The 14679-nt window shown below is 49.1% G+C and overlaps 1 protein-coding gene across 1 annotated transcript in view; it reads right to left on the reverse strand.

The window, feature by feature from the left end:
• RBM6 (RNA binding motif protein 6) overlaps positions 1–14679 on the reverse strand; it is a gene marked incomplete at its 5' end in the record, with an annotated part of 49080 nt that overhangs the window by 310 nt on the left and 34091 nt on the right. The window contains 16 exons of the mRNA XM_079540544.1: positions 1581–1692; positions 2869–2966; positions 3524–3598; positions 4165–4428; positions 5022–5111; positions 5866–5955; positions 6726–6878; positions 7562–7653; positions 8607–8667; positions 9228–9270; positions 9680–9777; positions 10172–10332; positions 10824–11075; positions 12134–12202; positions 13265–13325; positions 14475–14549. Of these exons, the coding sequence (XP_079396670.1) occupies positions 1581–1692; positions 2869–2966; positions 3524–3598; positions 4165–4428; positions 5022–5111; positions 5866–5955; positions 6726–6878; positions 7562–7653; positions 8607–8667; positions 9228–9270; positions 9680–9777; positions 10172–10332; positions 10824–11075; positions 12134–12202; positions 13265–13325; positions 14475–14549 (1794 nt within the window). The remainder of the gene's footprint in view (positions 1–1580; positions 1693–2868; positions 2967–3523; positions 3599–4164; positions 4429–5021; positions 5112–5865; positions 5956–6725; positions 6879–7561; positions 7654–8606; positions 8668–9227; positions 9271–9679; positions 9778–10171; positions 10333–10823; positions 11076–12133; positions 12203–13264; positions 13326–14474; positions 14550–14679) is intronic.

The raw sequence follows: 14679 nt of genomic DNA on the forward strand, positions 1-14679 counted from the left end.
GTGATTTCTGACCGTCACCCACTGCCCACAGAGAAACAGGTTTCCCTGTTCAGGCTGCTGCTTCCCTGAAGGGCTGCTTCAGGATGGCCAACTGCTCCCACGTGGATGGGTGAGAAGAGGAGAAGCTGTGCTCCTCTAAAAGCTGTAGGCCTTAGCAGCAACAAAAACAGAGGCAGGAAATGCCCTGTGAGAACCAAACCGCAGGGACTGGCTGTGGAGATCAGCTCCTGCACATTGGGTTGGAGCGGGCAGCCAAAGCAGTGCCAGCAGGCAGGAGGCAGACACATGCAAGCAGGAATTGAAACAGAGCAAAAGAAAGCAACAGCAGGAGAGCTGGGATCCCAGGGAGCTGTCTGCAGTTACCTTGTACTTGCACAAGCTCAGCAGCTCTCTCTTCTAACAGCGTTCCCATGGAATCTAGTAGCTCACTTTGAAAGTCAACCAATGTTTAACGGCTAGCTTGGGCAGCCAGTGCCTGAATTATTCAGTAATACCTGCCAAGAGTCAGCCCAGGAGATCCGGCCCGAGACTGAAAGTTTCCCTTGCTTTTAAGTCTGACTTCTCTCGATACCAGAGCTGTGATCAATTAGGCAGGGAGATCAAAGTGTGGTGGGCTTGAAGCAGGCACACGGCTTTGTCCAGCAGGATTTGGAAGAGGGAAGAAAGCACATCTCTCTGGGAGGCGCCTGTAGGAGCTGCATGAGGGCTGTGCCTTGCAGCAGCTCTCCCAGCCAGGCCAGGGAGCCCCAACTGGAGGTCAGACCTCCCAGAGCACATCCCCAAAGCCAGCTCTCCAACTGAGCCCATTTTATGGCCACAGGAAGCTCTCTGGGAGGACCGAGCAACAGCTGGGGCCCGTCCCTGTGATGTGAAGAGGAAAGCCTTCCTTGTGCGCATGGGCTTGAGCAAATATACGCCACAAAGCCTCAAATATTTGCTTTTAATGATACAATCGGCTGCAAACTGACTGTCACGAGGCGAGCTGCTCTGCAAGTTGCTCCGCCCCTCAGTGAGCACTGACACCATGCAGCAGGGCACTCAGAGGACAAACACGGCGTGGCACGGCTGCAGCTGCAGGGGTTTGGTGCTGCTCACCTGCCCCTGGGCAAGCAAAGCAGTCCCTGCCCCAGGCTCTTTGCTCCTGCTGTGCCTGAGCAGCCCGTGCTGCCCACGAGGTAGATTTCTGCAGAACAGCAGCCTCAGCAGCCATCGGTCCTTTGTACCCATCTATGCCAGTGTGACTGCGTTTGAGTTACGTGGCTGCACAGCACTGAGCTGGTGGTCTATTTGAACCCCAGCCTGGCTTTGGGCAGGTATTAATTAGAAGCTCACAGCCTCCTTACCCACTGTTGCTGTTTTCCACCCCTACAGATGCGCATGAACCCTAATCCCTTTCTTCTGCCAATGCACTTGCGGCCCCTCCCAGCCTGCAAAATCACTCAGTGCACACATGACTGTTCAGTGGGCGCTGAGTCTCACATCCTGACTCTTGCTGCAGCTCAAAACTGCCTCCAGCTCTCTTGGGAGACGTCACCAGCTTGAAGAACAGCGATTTGTTCTGAGGGGAAGGTAAGACTCACCTCCACTGGTGATGCTGTACCCTGCTGGTTGTGACCGAAGCCTTTTTTCCACCCTGTGGACTGCAACATTCGGTTTCCTTTGTTGTTACTGTCAATCCTTGGGTCGTAGTCACTGGGAAGGAGGCAGAATCAATTGTTCAGCATTGCAACGCTTTGAAAGCATGCCAGAGTTTTTTAGTTCTAATAATAGCACCTTCCCTGCCATCCAAACCTCTCCTGAGGGGTATTTCAAGTTGCTTGCAAGAAGTAAACCGCCCAAGGAAACCACCACAGGGTTCAGACACCTTTGACCATGTAACTCCCTGCTCCACTTCAAGGAATAATAGGCTAGGGCACAGGAAATGAGCTCAGGCTCCAAAATATTTACAATACACAAAATCCAGAAGTGTTCTATGCTTGAAGTTTAGCAATAGCGAGAAAGTGGAGTCTAATCCCAGCTGCTCTGGTAGACCTTTCTTCCCTCCCAGTGCTGTGAGCACTGCGGTCACTGAGCAACATTGATTTGGACACCCCTTCTCCCACCTGGTCGTTACTCATCCAAGACCACAATCCATAGTTTTCAAAGCTGCTCTGTACAAAAATAGCTTTGAACGTTCAGGCAAGTTCTGCTGTCTGGCTGCTGCTGACACTGCACACAAACTGCTTTAGTTTATCTACAGCTTTTCCAAGAAAACACAGGGAAGAGAAGACACTGATTTTTAAACTAGATGTGGAGGGAAAGTCCAGTTCTGAGGTGCAATACCAGAAGGGAACAGGAACATAATCGGTTCTGCCTTCAACATATGCCCAGCAGTTGCTCAGCCCACTGGAACAGCACAGACTTTCTTCCTCCACCTACTCTGAATGAGATGGAAACAGCTCCCAGCATTCCTATGAGTCAGAAGAACAGATGAAACACAGCTCTGCTCCTTCTTCCAACAGCTAACCACCAGGACAGGAAGTCAGCAAGTGCCTTAAGGATGAAGTGGATGGGAATGGACTGCACTCTGCTACCTGTGCCTGTCCAGGCACACTCAAAACTGCTATCCAACCCATTCAGTACCTGTCTGTATGTGCCTAAACACTAAACCCTGATCTCCACGCACTACATAACCCTCATCCTCGGCTGCCCTCCCCAAGAAGTCGTGCAGCACAACAGATCTGCGCTGGGGGAACTCCAGCCACAAGAACCTCAGCGTGGCTGTTCCTCTGTTCCTCTCCAGCATCTGGCCCACTGGCCAATTCTGGCCCTGGCGTGACAGGCTGACACCAGCAGCCCAGAAGACATTTAACCAAGAGCAACCATTACCTCTCTGCGCCCCGATCGTATCTGAATCGTTTCCTCTCTGGTGAATCCATCTGCTGGAATTTCTCTCTCCGGTCGTTTCCTTTGTCTTTGTATCTCCCCTTGGTAACAGAAAGAACAAATCAAGCACAGGATCTACAAAGGATTGGATGCTCCAGAGGAGCTGCTTATCTAGGCATGTGGAAATCTACCCTGGGGACCCACAGACCCTGGATGTTTCCAGGACCCACAGTCCACCTATTCTGTTCTGATGGTATCTATGGAGCAGACCCGGATCTGTGGTCGCAACCTTCCTGCTATGGCAGCATGAGCAGCTTCTGAGTAAGTGTTCCAGCGCTGCCATTCCTGGCCAGGCAGCATCAGCTTCCCACACACTGCACCGACTTTAAGTAGAAATCTGATTTCTATAAAGCCCAGAGCCCAACACAGGCTAGCAGGACAAGAAAACCACTGCTCAGACCCTTCTGGGAGGAAGGAGACCTACTCTTGGAGCCACAGCACTATTTACAGGCCCAAACGCAGTGCGTGCTCACAGTTCAAGACTCCGTGGGAGGCACCTGAGGCCCAGGCTCCAGACAAAAGTGCACAAGTGGACGAGGTCATGCCTGAGACCAACATTCTCCCTAGCAAACAAATCTGCCCACCACCACAGACCCACCTCACGCTCTCTCTTCTCCAAATATGCCAGTTCCTGCTCAGATTGTTTGATCTTCATATGTATCTCCAGGTTTTGCTGGAAGGAAGATAACAGAACCAGAGTCAGCAGAGGATACAGGCTGTCAGGGTCATTTGCTGCAGCCATAAAGAGTACAAATAAAGCACCAGGCTCCTGCAGCTGCACTAATCCAGATGCAACACTTTCCCATGAAGCTACCCTGGTCTACCCACAGGGACCAGGAGCCTGTTCTACACCACAGCAGGAGAGGCAATCCGTCCTACTGTCCTACTGTAGCATGCATGCAGTTTGGTCTTCCCAGAAGCAAGATCTCAAAGACAGCACAGAAGGTATTCCTGAAGTTCTTACTGCTACCACACTTGAATGCACCACTCTCCCCAGCCCTGAGGTTTCTCACTATAGCTTACTAAGAAGTCCCACCCTAACGTTATGGCACTCTTGTAGCAGGAGCAAGCAGCTCACACAATGCTTTGAGCAGAGCTTTGCTGGGAACTTTACCTGCCACTCTGTCAAATTCAGAATGGCTCTTCCCACACTGCATTTCCCCCGTACGTCACAAAGCTGCTGAGCCAAAGGCAGCTCACATCACACACGCAGCTCCCACTGCTACCAGCTCCCCATACCTTGTGCAGGTTGGAGAGCTGCTGGTGCTTGATGAGCACTTCCTTGTTGGGAAACTGCCTCCTGCACAGCAAGCAGGCCAGCTTGTTCCAGTCAGTCAGCTTGTCATCGCTGGCCTTGGCCCTTCTCGGCTGCTCCTCGCGCTGTGCTGGTGGGTGAGGAGATGGCAGCCACTGCACCTGCTCCTCCTCTTCCTCCTCCTCTTCGTTGTCACTGTCTCCACCATATTCTCCCAGCAGACCTATCAGAGGGTTCACCACCTTGGGCTGAGGGAAGAAGCCGAAAGTTTGACAGTTTGTAGCACCAAGTCTGCTCAGCAGTGCTAGGGTCTTCTTCCCCAGACTATCTACAGTCTCCATTCTAGCTCAACAGCAAGAGAGCAGCAGTATAAGTAAGGAATGGAAAGAAGCAGGCTGGCCAGCATTTAAGCACCACAGAGTAGAAGCTGTTCCGTTCTCAAGATGGACTATGCTTTGTTGCCAGGCTTTTCCAATGTGCCACACAACTAAGCACGAGAAGTTGACAACTGCAGTGGTGATCTGGCATGGAGTAGCTATCAATCTCATTGTCCAGCAATGGAAATTAGTGATGTTTACCCTTCCTCAGTTTGGAGACAGCTGCAAGAGTTTCTCTGGAGTGAAGAGATCCTGCTCAGATGCCAGTAACAACTTTCATCACGCTAGAATCCTGCAGACAAGCTCAGCCTTATGAAGCAAACTGCCTTTGCCATTCCACTGCCAATGGTTCCTCTGCCAGCATGAGAAACTGGCACTTCTGCCACCCAAGGTCACAGCCAGGCTTGGGTGAACTCCCTGGACACCAAGCTCAACCAAGGCAAAATTCCTATGGAATGTCTTACCCGGGCTGCACTCTCGTCCTTTTTCACAGAGGGAGGTAATGGTTTTTTAAAGACATCTTCTGCAAAGAACTTCTCATCTCCGGAGTCGTTCTGAAACAGTCAAGATCAGGTGTTAAGACAGCCACAGCGTGAACTCAGATGCAGCAAACTAATCACCCACGTAAAAAACCTCCAGGGAAACCAGGCAGCTGAAAGAAGTGGTTTTGGTGGGAGACATTCCAACTCTGGGCATCACCAGAAGCATTTCTCCTGGAGCTACATCCTTGGTTTCAGAGACAGCTAAAGTAGCTTGCCAAGCTGTTTTACTCTCGCTTTTTGCTAGACTGTGATGCTGACCACGCTCCCAGTGGCCTTAGACCAGCAGTGGAGAGGGCAGAGGGCCAGTTCACATTTAGACACCTCCACCTGCTCAAAAGATGTGGACAGGAGCTGAGGTGCAAAGTAACCCCCACAGCCAGTCAGCATGGGAACAGAAACACAGGAAGCGGTGCAGGAAGAGTTACAGTCTTGCAGAGGAAAGCCATCAAGCAAAAGCACTATAGGTGGGGAGGAGTAACAGTGACACTAATTTTCCCTGCTGTATCTATGGCATAATATATGGCCAGGCTCAATGCAGCTCTGTGGCTTCAGGATTTTCTTCTGGACAGAGAACACCAATACTAGTAACCCAGCACAGCAACAGGACGAACCTGGGATGCTCACTCGTGTCAGCAGCACAAACAGGAGGCTGGGTGATGCTTCATGTCTACAAGCTTTACAGAAAACCCAGACATGATCTAGTTTAGTGGTTTGTCAGCTACACGTGCCTTGACTGGAGAAAGTGAAGCTCTAGGCAGCATCTTACCAGGCCTGCAGTTTCGCCCTTTTTCACAGAGGGTGGTAATGGCTTTTTGAAGACATCTTCTGTGAAGAACCTCTCCTCCCCAGGCTCATTCTGAAAAACCCAAGATTGGGAATTAGGCCACCATCAGCACAGAGGCAGGGCGCAAACAGCCAGACCAGTAGGCAAGGAAGAAAAAGTTCCTACAGTTGTGACTAAATCACTTCCACCATCTCTCCTGGCATTCCTCAGGCCAAGGAGCATATGTCAGTGCAGTTGAGGGAGATCCAGCTCAAAATACCCATGCTTAAACTTCACTTTTCGCAGCTAATCCCAGTCAGCAGCTCTGCAAACTGGGGAGACAGCATTTGCTCAGCATCAAATGGCACTAACTCACAACTGGGGCTGGACTCTGGGATTCACTGTAAAGAATGTCCAAAGATGTTGGCTCATCTCTGCAGTTCATCTACACCACCTGCCTCATCCTCCTGTCTGTGACGTTTGGAGGGGGCAGGAACTGCAGTTACTCTGTTACTACCTGACTACATTCAAACATCCCTACCATTATTTTGCTCGCTCTGTTACAAGAGTTGGGTGCTTTCAGTACCGTGAGTGAAATGCCAGTCTCAATTATGCAGATGTTTCTGCATCCTTTAAAGTAAGGAAGAGATGAGAAGCCCTGACTTCAAGTCACAAGGCAAAAATTTCAGGAACTTCTTCCTGCTTGGTCAGACTCACGTTCGTGGCCTGCTGGTGACCCCACGAATTTCATCACTTTCTCCCCTTTCTGACTCCTCTAAAATTACTCATTTTTGCTCTAACATGTGTCACCTCAACCTCCCGGCCTCAGATCTCTGACCCTTCTGACCACTGGAGGGATTTACCTTGACAGCAGTATTTTTCCCTTTCTCCTTTTTGTCCCTGTTGTCCCTGCTATGTGGCTCCTTCTTTTCACTTGTCCGTTCTTGGCTTCCGTGCCGCCTCCTCCTGTTCTCTGGAGGTGATGAGCACGGCTCTCGCTCTATTGTGACTTCTCTCTGAATGGAGCAAAGAAAGAAGAATGTAGCCAAAACCTTTCAGCCTTCTCACTGGACTTATTATCCTTATAGGGCAAAGGAGACCAGCACACTGAGGAGGGACTACAGAGTCTCAAGACAGCTGAAGCAAAGGCTTCAGGACTTTGCTGGGCAGTAGACTGTCTGCTGCAGCCAGGTCATCAGAGCACTGCCCTGTTTGCACAGAGCACAGGCATCTTCAGTTGCATGAAAACAAGATGACGGCCCCAGAGGACCTCAGCAGATGGCTCTTTTTTGGCATCCTTGTATCTATTCCTGGCCAGGCTCAGGAAGCAAAAAAGACAAAAATAGAGCTCTGCTCTCCATCTTTACATACAGTCACATAACATGTCTTCAGTAAAACTGAGCAAGGATGCTCTCTCTGTAAATCTGTGCAATGAAGAGCAGACCAAAAGCCTTCCAAAGGCTTCAGAGGTCAAGTAGGCAGCCACAGTAAATGACTCGACACAGCTGCTGGGCTCCTGGCTGCTCATTAAGGTAACATTTCAGAACATGGAACTCTTTTATACAGGTCAGAGAATTGAGAGAAACAAAGCTCCCTCTATGCTGTTCTATGCTAGACCTCTTCAGGCTGCAAAATGTACACAGAGAAGGGTGGTCTGTAAGAACAACCAGTGTATAAAACTTTGTTCCTATGCACTCACCTGAGTCCTGGGGTCATAGTATGTTCCAGCTATGGGATCATAGTAATTCCCTGTTTCAGGATCATAAATGTATGTAGACACATCTGATGGAGCTGAACGGAGAGACAACAGTTAACACAAGTAGCCTTCCAAATGCAGAACTCGCCTTTTACACAGACAAAAGTAAATCCTGCACTGGTGAAAGGATCGAATCTGGGAAGGAAGAAATCTTTCTCTCCTGGTAAAACAGGCGAGAGAATCCTGACACTGATCTACCTACGTGTTTTTTTCTCTAAGGAGTAGTAAGGTAGTCAGGTTTTCACCATTCTTCTGTTATAGGGCTCTCACGAAAACTCCTTATCAAAACACTTAACAACAACACGCTCACAGGAGGATGCACTGAGATCACCAGATCCTAACACTTGACCGGATAAAGAAACAAAATTCAGCAATTTCCTGAAGAATGGGTTAATGAGTACAAGGCACTGCTTCCACCCACCCTTGTGAACAAGGAAGATCTGTGCTCTTACAAACAATCCTCTGTTTCAAATGATGACACTCCCCACATCCCTTCCGCCCGTGGGTGCTTGAAGGCTTGTGGAAGAAACAGAGCGACCTGTTTCTACAGGAAAAGCCCAAGGCCCTAAGGGTATGGCCATAACATGAGCAATGTTTCTCATTTCCAAGATGTTACTTAAACAAAGCTCAGCGATCGTGTATATAAGTTAGCTAAACAATCAGGACTGGCTTTACAGCCACCAGCACCACTGGTGCAGTGTATATTCTTCCAGCTCATCTAGCAATTGCCTGGCTGATTTTATCCCTTGCTGCAACAAGAGAAGTAAGCAGCAAGTTTTATTTATTTGCATGTAGCTTTTGCACAGTAAGAGTAACCCATTATCAGATAGGAAAATGTGACCAGAATTTGGCAAAGGAACTCAGAAGTGGGCGTAGCAAATAAACCTACTCTTGGCCTTTAAAATCTTTTTTGGCTGATTCCTTCATGTCAGTACCCTTTTAAGGAAGAAAAGTCTCCATAGTAGGAGGGAGGCAGAGCTTAACTTACACTGTGCTCTGGTTCGTCTCTGTGATTCGCCACCCCTCCTGTCTCTCATGCCCCTCCTGCCCTGGAATAAGTGAACAACACAGACAGATCAGAAACTCTCACACATCACCTGCCTCTCCCTCCCACAGGCCCAAAGAACAGGAAAACATTAATTTAGCCACATACATAGAACACAGACCTGCAGACCTGACTTTTCATTTACAGAATGATGGACAGTGGTGCAAAGCACAGGACTCCTCCATCTCCCCTCAGTCTTTAAACTGAGTGCTCATGGCAACACACATGAAAGCACCAGGCCCATTCAGCATGGCCCTGCAGCCCAGTCACACTCTGTCCAGGAACTGAGATGAGCCAGCAGTAATGTAATGTGCTGTGTAAGTGTGTCATACAGTGAGCCAGCCCCAAACTCCTTCCAGCAGCACCTGTGCTCTGACCTGCACTTCTGAATGCATGAGGATTCTGTGTGGTGGATGGGCAGCAGTATGGAGTACACCCAAGCATCACCACTGTACCTTCAGACATTGCTGAAGTTTCAGCAGCACAAAGGAAAAAAGCCTAACAAAGTCAGGCCACTCTTGGTGCTCCCTCCCTTCCCTCCTAGGTGCAGCTGTGCAGACCTACCTGGCCATAGTAGGAGTTGTCTCCATGCTCCCCGTAGTCGTTCCTATTGAGATAAACAGGGCAGGTTAACGTCAATCTAGCTTCACATTAACCTCAGTGTACTCAAAACGATCAGCAGGAGCTATGGAAACAGAAAGACTACTTTCACTGGCCACACGCTGGACTGTGTCCACCCCAGGAGACAGAGAGGCTGTGCAGATCACTGGCTCCTTCACCATGGGACATGATGGCTGGACAACAGAAGGCCACTTAACACAATGGTTACTCCTACACACTCGATCCCTGAAACTTCTTCCAGCTCTGCTACTTTTGCTTTGTTGTTAAAATCTTGTTAAGTTGTAGGAACACCTGTGCTAATTCGTATGCTGATGTTTAAGCACCTGCATTGACAGCACAGCTCTAGCCTTACAGCACAACACAGAGGGCAACCCTACTGCCTCATCTGGCCATACCTTCTCCTCCCTGTAGCAAGATTCACTTCCAATGTACGTCCATCAATGCAGATAGGGGGATCCAGATTCTGCAATATCTTTAGCAACCTCAGTGCTTCCTGTCAAAGCAAAGGACAATTTCACATCCATGTGAACCCTCCCCCAGAGCTCCCTCTTAATTAAGATTCCTGCCTTTTGCACACATAAATTCAAGATCCCTACAAACAAAATACCTGAGCAAGTTATGGTCAGGTTTAGGAGGGTCTGCAAGCAGACACATTCAGAAAGCACCACAACTTAAGACAACAGTCTCTGGCTCCTAAGACCTGAGATAACAGATGTATCAGGTGTTCCCTGTAACTAGCCAGACAAGCAGGAGAGCCACCAACACTCTCCAAGACAGATGCTCCACAAGTACAACAATTTGGTATATTCTTTTACTCCTGTGTTTTTCCAACTTCTGCCTGCTATACACGCCAACAGGGAGAGATGTGAAAACAGGAAGCTACTCACAGCATGTGACTCCAGTTCAATGAAGCCATAGGTCTGCCCCATCCGGCCAGCCTTGTTCTTCATGATGCGCACGTTGGATGTGGAGATACGCACATATGGAGCCAGCAGCCCCACAATCACTTCTGGTGGGGTGAACCGAGTAATACGCTTCAGCATGATTGCTGAGGACAACGAGAGGTGGCCAGAGAAAAAACAAAAAAAGAAAATTCAAATCTAGGTTTACTGTGACAGCAAAGGTAGAATTAAACTCTCCCAAAGAAACAGCAGGGCTTCTTGCAGTTGGGTCTGCAAGCCTTCCCATTTTTTCTCCCCAGCTTGCTCAGAATCCTCCCTCTAATTCCTCACCTTTCCCCCTCAGAAAACAGAGCAGAATGCAGTCTCCTCCTTGGAGGTGCTCAGTTTAAGTTATGGCCACAGAGACTTTTGCTGCTGTGCTAATTTAGTTGTACCATCCTGAAGACAGCTTGCCCTGAATTAACTTTTAAAAGGGCAACTTGCCAGCACTTTAGGAGCTGGACAGCCCCCCATTACTTGGTGCCTTAGATTAGCACAACAGCCTCCAGAGGTCTTAGAGAAATGCTGCCCTTTCTGCAGATAGGAGTGCTGAGACAGCAGTCCAGATGAATTCCAAATTGGGCTCTTTGCCACTCACTTCTGCTTCCTCCACCTTCCTGTGGTGTGGCTTCCTCTCCTTCCCTCTGAGAAGGCAGCTCCTGGTGCCTTTCCATGTCCCTTCTCTTTTCCTGTGAGGGACGCCGTTCTCTCCCTTCATCTTTTTTCCTTGGCTCCTGTTCTTCAGGCTGGCACTCTGGCTGTGGAGCAGGATCTGAGGCCTGGAGAGGCTGCTTTGGAGATCCTGGTTGTACTGGCAACTCTTGCTCAGGTTTTTCAAGCTTTGTCTCTGCTATTAGAGAAAAGAAATGGTCTGGTTTCAAACACAGTGCTTCAGCACATACTTTTTCTTGTGCTGTTTTCTGCTCAGTACAAACGCTCACCTCAGAAAAGGCTACCCTATTCTGTCCTTTGAACATCCCATATCTTTACTCTCTGCAGACCCAAGGCATAAGAAGGGCAAGACAGATGTCCACCTCATCCTTCCACTGCTGTATCACATCAGGTTTCTCTGCTTGACCTCTGCAGTCAGAGATGAGGCATTCTGGCCTCTTTTTAGGACCAGCTCTTGCCTGAGCACATGTAAATATGATGGTTTTGGATATGGTATACTCATGTCTGGGAAAACCTACACAGCAATGATATTCCTTACCATGCCTGATCTATTCAGGAACACTCCATAGCCGAGTGATATCAACTAGTGACTGTCACCCTGTCTATGCTAGAAGAAAACTGGGTGCACAAACAAACGTCATCAATAAAATCACTGATTTTTATTATTAGGTCCCTACTTACCACAAATGATGCACCATGATGTGGAGACACCCTGCTGCTAGCCCAGCTGTGTGATACACACAGGGTAAATCCTATCAAGTTTCTGAGTTTGAAGGCCTCTGGAGCATCTAGCTTCACTTCAAGAGATCCCTGCCTGAGCTTCTGATGCTGCCAGAAAGGGAAGCCTAAGCTGTGGGGCTCTAAGGTCAGATGTCACCAGCCCTGTACCTGCTGCTGAAGTCTGTTCCCACAAATTAAGGAGTGAGAGTACAAGCCCTGGCACAGCAAAGCTTCACTCTTTAACTTTCCCCAGAGCACATCCCTGCTCTCACTGTGTTTGGGCAGTGGAAAGCACGGCGGAACACAATCATATGGCACATAAACACTGGGAAAGCTGCACACTGACTTGCTTGGCTGCCAGCACAGCTCACACTGGTCAGTTCTGTATGAATCTGTCTCCAGTTTGCAGAGGTTTGGCTACACTTCATGAGCAGGGCCTCACATAGAACTTGCAAATGAAACCAAATCACACAGACATAAACACAATCCCAGAGATGGGGATAGCACTGCTCTTACTGAATTCTTGCTCAGATGATGCATCTTCTCCCTCAGGACCACCTCTGGACTCTGAGCCTGCTCTGTTCCCTGTAAGAGACACATATTAAAATCCATTTCAAAACCAGCAGCTGCAGAGCATGCCAGAACCCATGCAAAGCTGCAGTAACGAATGCTTATGTGTAGAACCTTACTTGATTTCACTAACAATTAATGGACAGCCACGGGGAGATGACCTTCACCTTGCAATCAACACAACAGGCCAGTGTGAGGCATGCCACACAACCAGTCATCACAGCATCTTAAAGGCTCATTTTGCTCCTTGTTTTTTATTACAATACACAACTGTAGTGACCAAGGGGACCAGCTATGTAAATTCTGCCTTCCTAACTCCAACAGAGGAGCCACAGTGCAAGGAAAGCACAACATCCACAGAGACAGTGCTTCAGCAAGTAAGGAACTCTGCATCAGCAGCCACTTTAACGCTCTCCTACCTCAGGTGCGTAAGAAACAGGGAACATTAGAAGTCTGCTCAAAGATGCCAAGGCAAAGCTTCCAGAGGGTGTGGAACACCTGCTCAGCTCTAAGAGATCAGCTCCTCCACGGAATGTGTTATGGCTCTCATGCCATCCCACCCAGAGGTGCTGGTGGGAAAGGAGGAGCTTCTGGAGGAGCTGAACTCCCTTCCACATGCTCCTCACTGCCAGCAAGGTGAGTTCAGCAGTTCACATCCTGTATTCACCCCAACCCCGAGAACCTCGAAAGAGTAACAGCAAAACCATGCAGCTGCATCTCCCAAGGAAGGGGAGCTGGGGAAAATTCATGTCACCCGCAGGCAGCAATACGAGCCCAGAGACCTGGAGGGCACACAGCCTGTCACTCTGGAAGGGCAATGCCAAAGCAATAGGAAGGAAGGGCCTCGTGTGGTAAGCCTCAAAAGAAGAGAGAATCTAGCAGCAGCATACGGCATGCAGCACCTTTAGTGTGGGCAGGGAAGGGGCCTAAAGGAAGCAAAATTAATAACCCTCCTACACATAGCACTCAGCCAGTTCCAACAAGAAGGATGCTACTGGGAAGCCAGAAGGCAAACTTACTTGTTGGGGCAGATGAAACTTCTAACTGACCAGACAGAGGAGGACCAGATATACTCACCATCTCTTGGGAGTTTGCAATAGGAGCAGGAAGATCTGTAGCCCACATTACACACTTTGCACTGCAATGGAAAATGTAGAGCATGAAGAAGTCATGTTTTGCAGATGTGGTTACAGCCTACTTCAGAAGGTCAGATTCTGCAGTGCTTTCAGAAAGTAAGTTACAGCCATAGAAAAGTTACAGAGAGAGCCTGAAAGTCAGGATGAGTGATGGCAGTGGGAGCTTTGGCTGGGATGGAAAGGGAATGTTCCAGCTGGGATTGCCCTTGGGAACATGATTTTAGCACAGCTCTGTTCACACCACAGAGGAACCCCTGAAATGGGGCTCTGTCCCTCTAAAGTGACGCTGGGCTGAAAAGCCCCACGCCGGACACTATGCTGCTAGCCATCCTGTTGTTTGAAAGGAGAGTAAGTTACCGTTTTTTTCTCAACTCAAGCAGAGACAAAGTCCTTCTCAGAGTTAAAAGACACTCGTAGATGTGATTTGCTACACAGGGACAGTCAGCAAACAGGTGTCTGCCAACAGAGAGGTAAAGCTGGTAATCCCACCCAAAGCCTGCTGCAAGCTTGTGGATTGCAGCCCATGGGATTGGGGACAGCAACCCTCTTCTGCTCTAGCACTGAAGCACCTGTGCTGGGAGAAGCAAGGGAAGGGCAGGGGAACACAGCTGGCAGTCAAGCAGTTGTGCTGCCCCATAGACGGGTCAGTTGTGGCCTGAACTAACCCTACCTGCACTTGTATCTATTTCCACACTTCCCTGCTGGATTTACTGCACTCAAATGCAGTCATGGGTTCCTGAGTGGAGATAGAGGGGAGGTCTCCACTGCTCCATCTGTGAAGGCTCTGATTACCTGGGGAGTGAAGGCACTCACGAACCAGAATGAAAATCTGCTCTGTTCCAGCTGGTGGAATCACTGCCTTGTTTTGAGCCAGCAGAAATATGCTATGCTCCCCACACGTTAAAAAAGAACCACTGCACAGGGATAAGGCTGCTCTGCACACAAAGCTGTGCTACCCGTACCAAAAGCAACAAGGCAGTACCACATAAGGCAGGGGAAAATACAGAAGTTTAGAAGAGAAGAGAACTTCAAGATACATATTACTTTCAAGGATTTTCAGCCATTGAGCAGGAGTTTAATGCTCTCTCAGCTGCCACTGCCATAAAAACCAGCAGGGGAAGCACAACGCAGCTCTCTGGTTGCATACTTACACGTTTGCAGCGCCAAAACTCTGGGCATAGGGTGTACTCAAGGGTCACTTCTTCACCACCAATCGAAAGAGTTCCCTGTTGAGACAAGGGGGTATATGACACATGCACCCAGCACACAGAGATTACTGAGGCAAAGAGAGGGGTTAAAGCTCTGCTTCCCAAAGGGTTCACGAGTGGAACAGGCTGAGAGGGGGAGGAAGCCTCT

The sequence above is a fragment of the Tetrao urogallus genome (genome assembly GCF_951394365.1).
Source record: "Tetrao urogallus genome assembly, chromosome: 10".
Lineage (NCBI taxonomy): Eukaryota > Metazoa > Chordata > Aves > Galliformes > Phasianidae > Tetrao > Tetrao urogallus.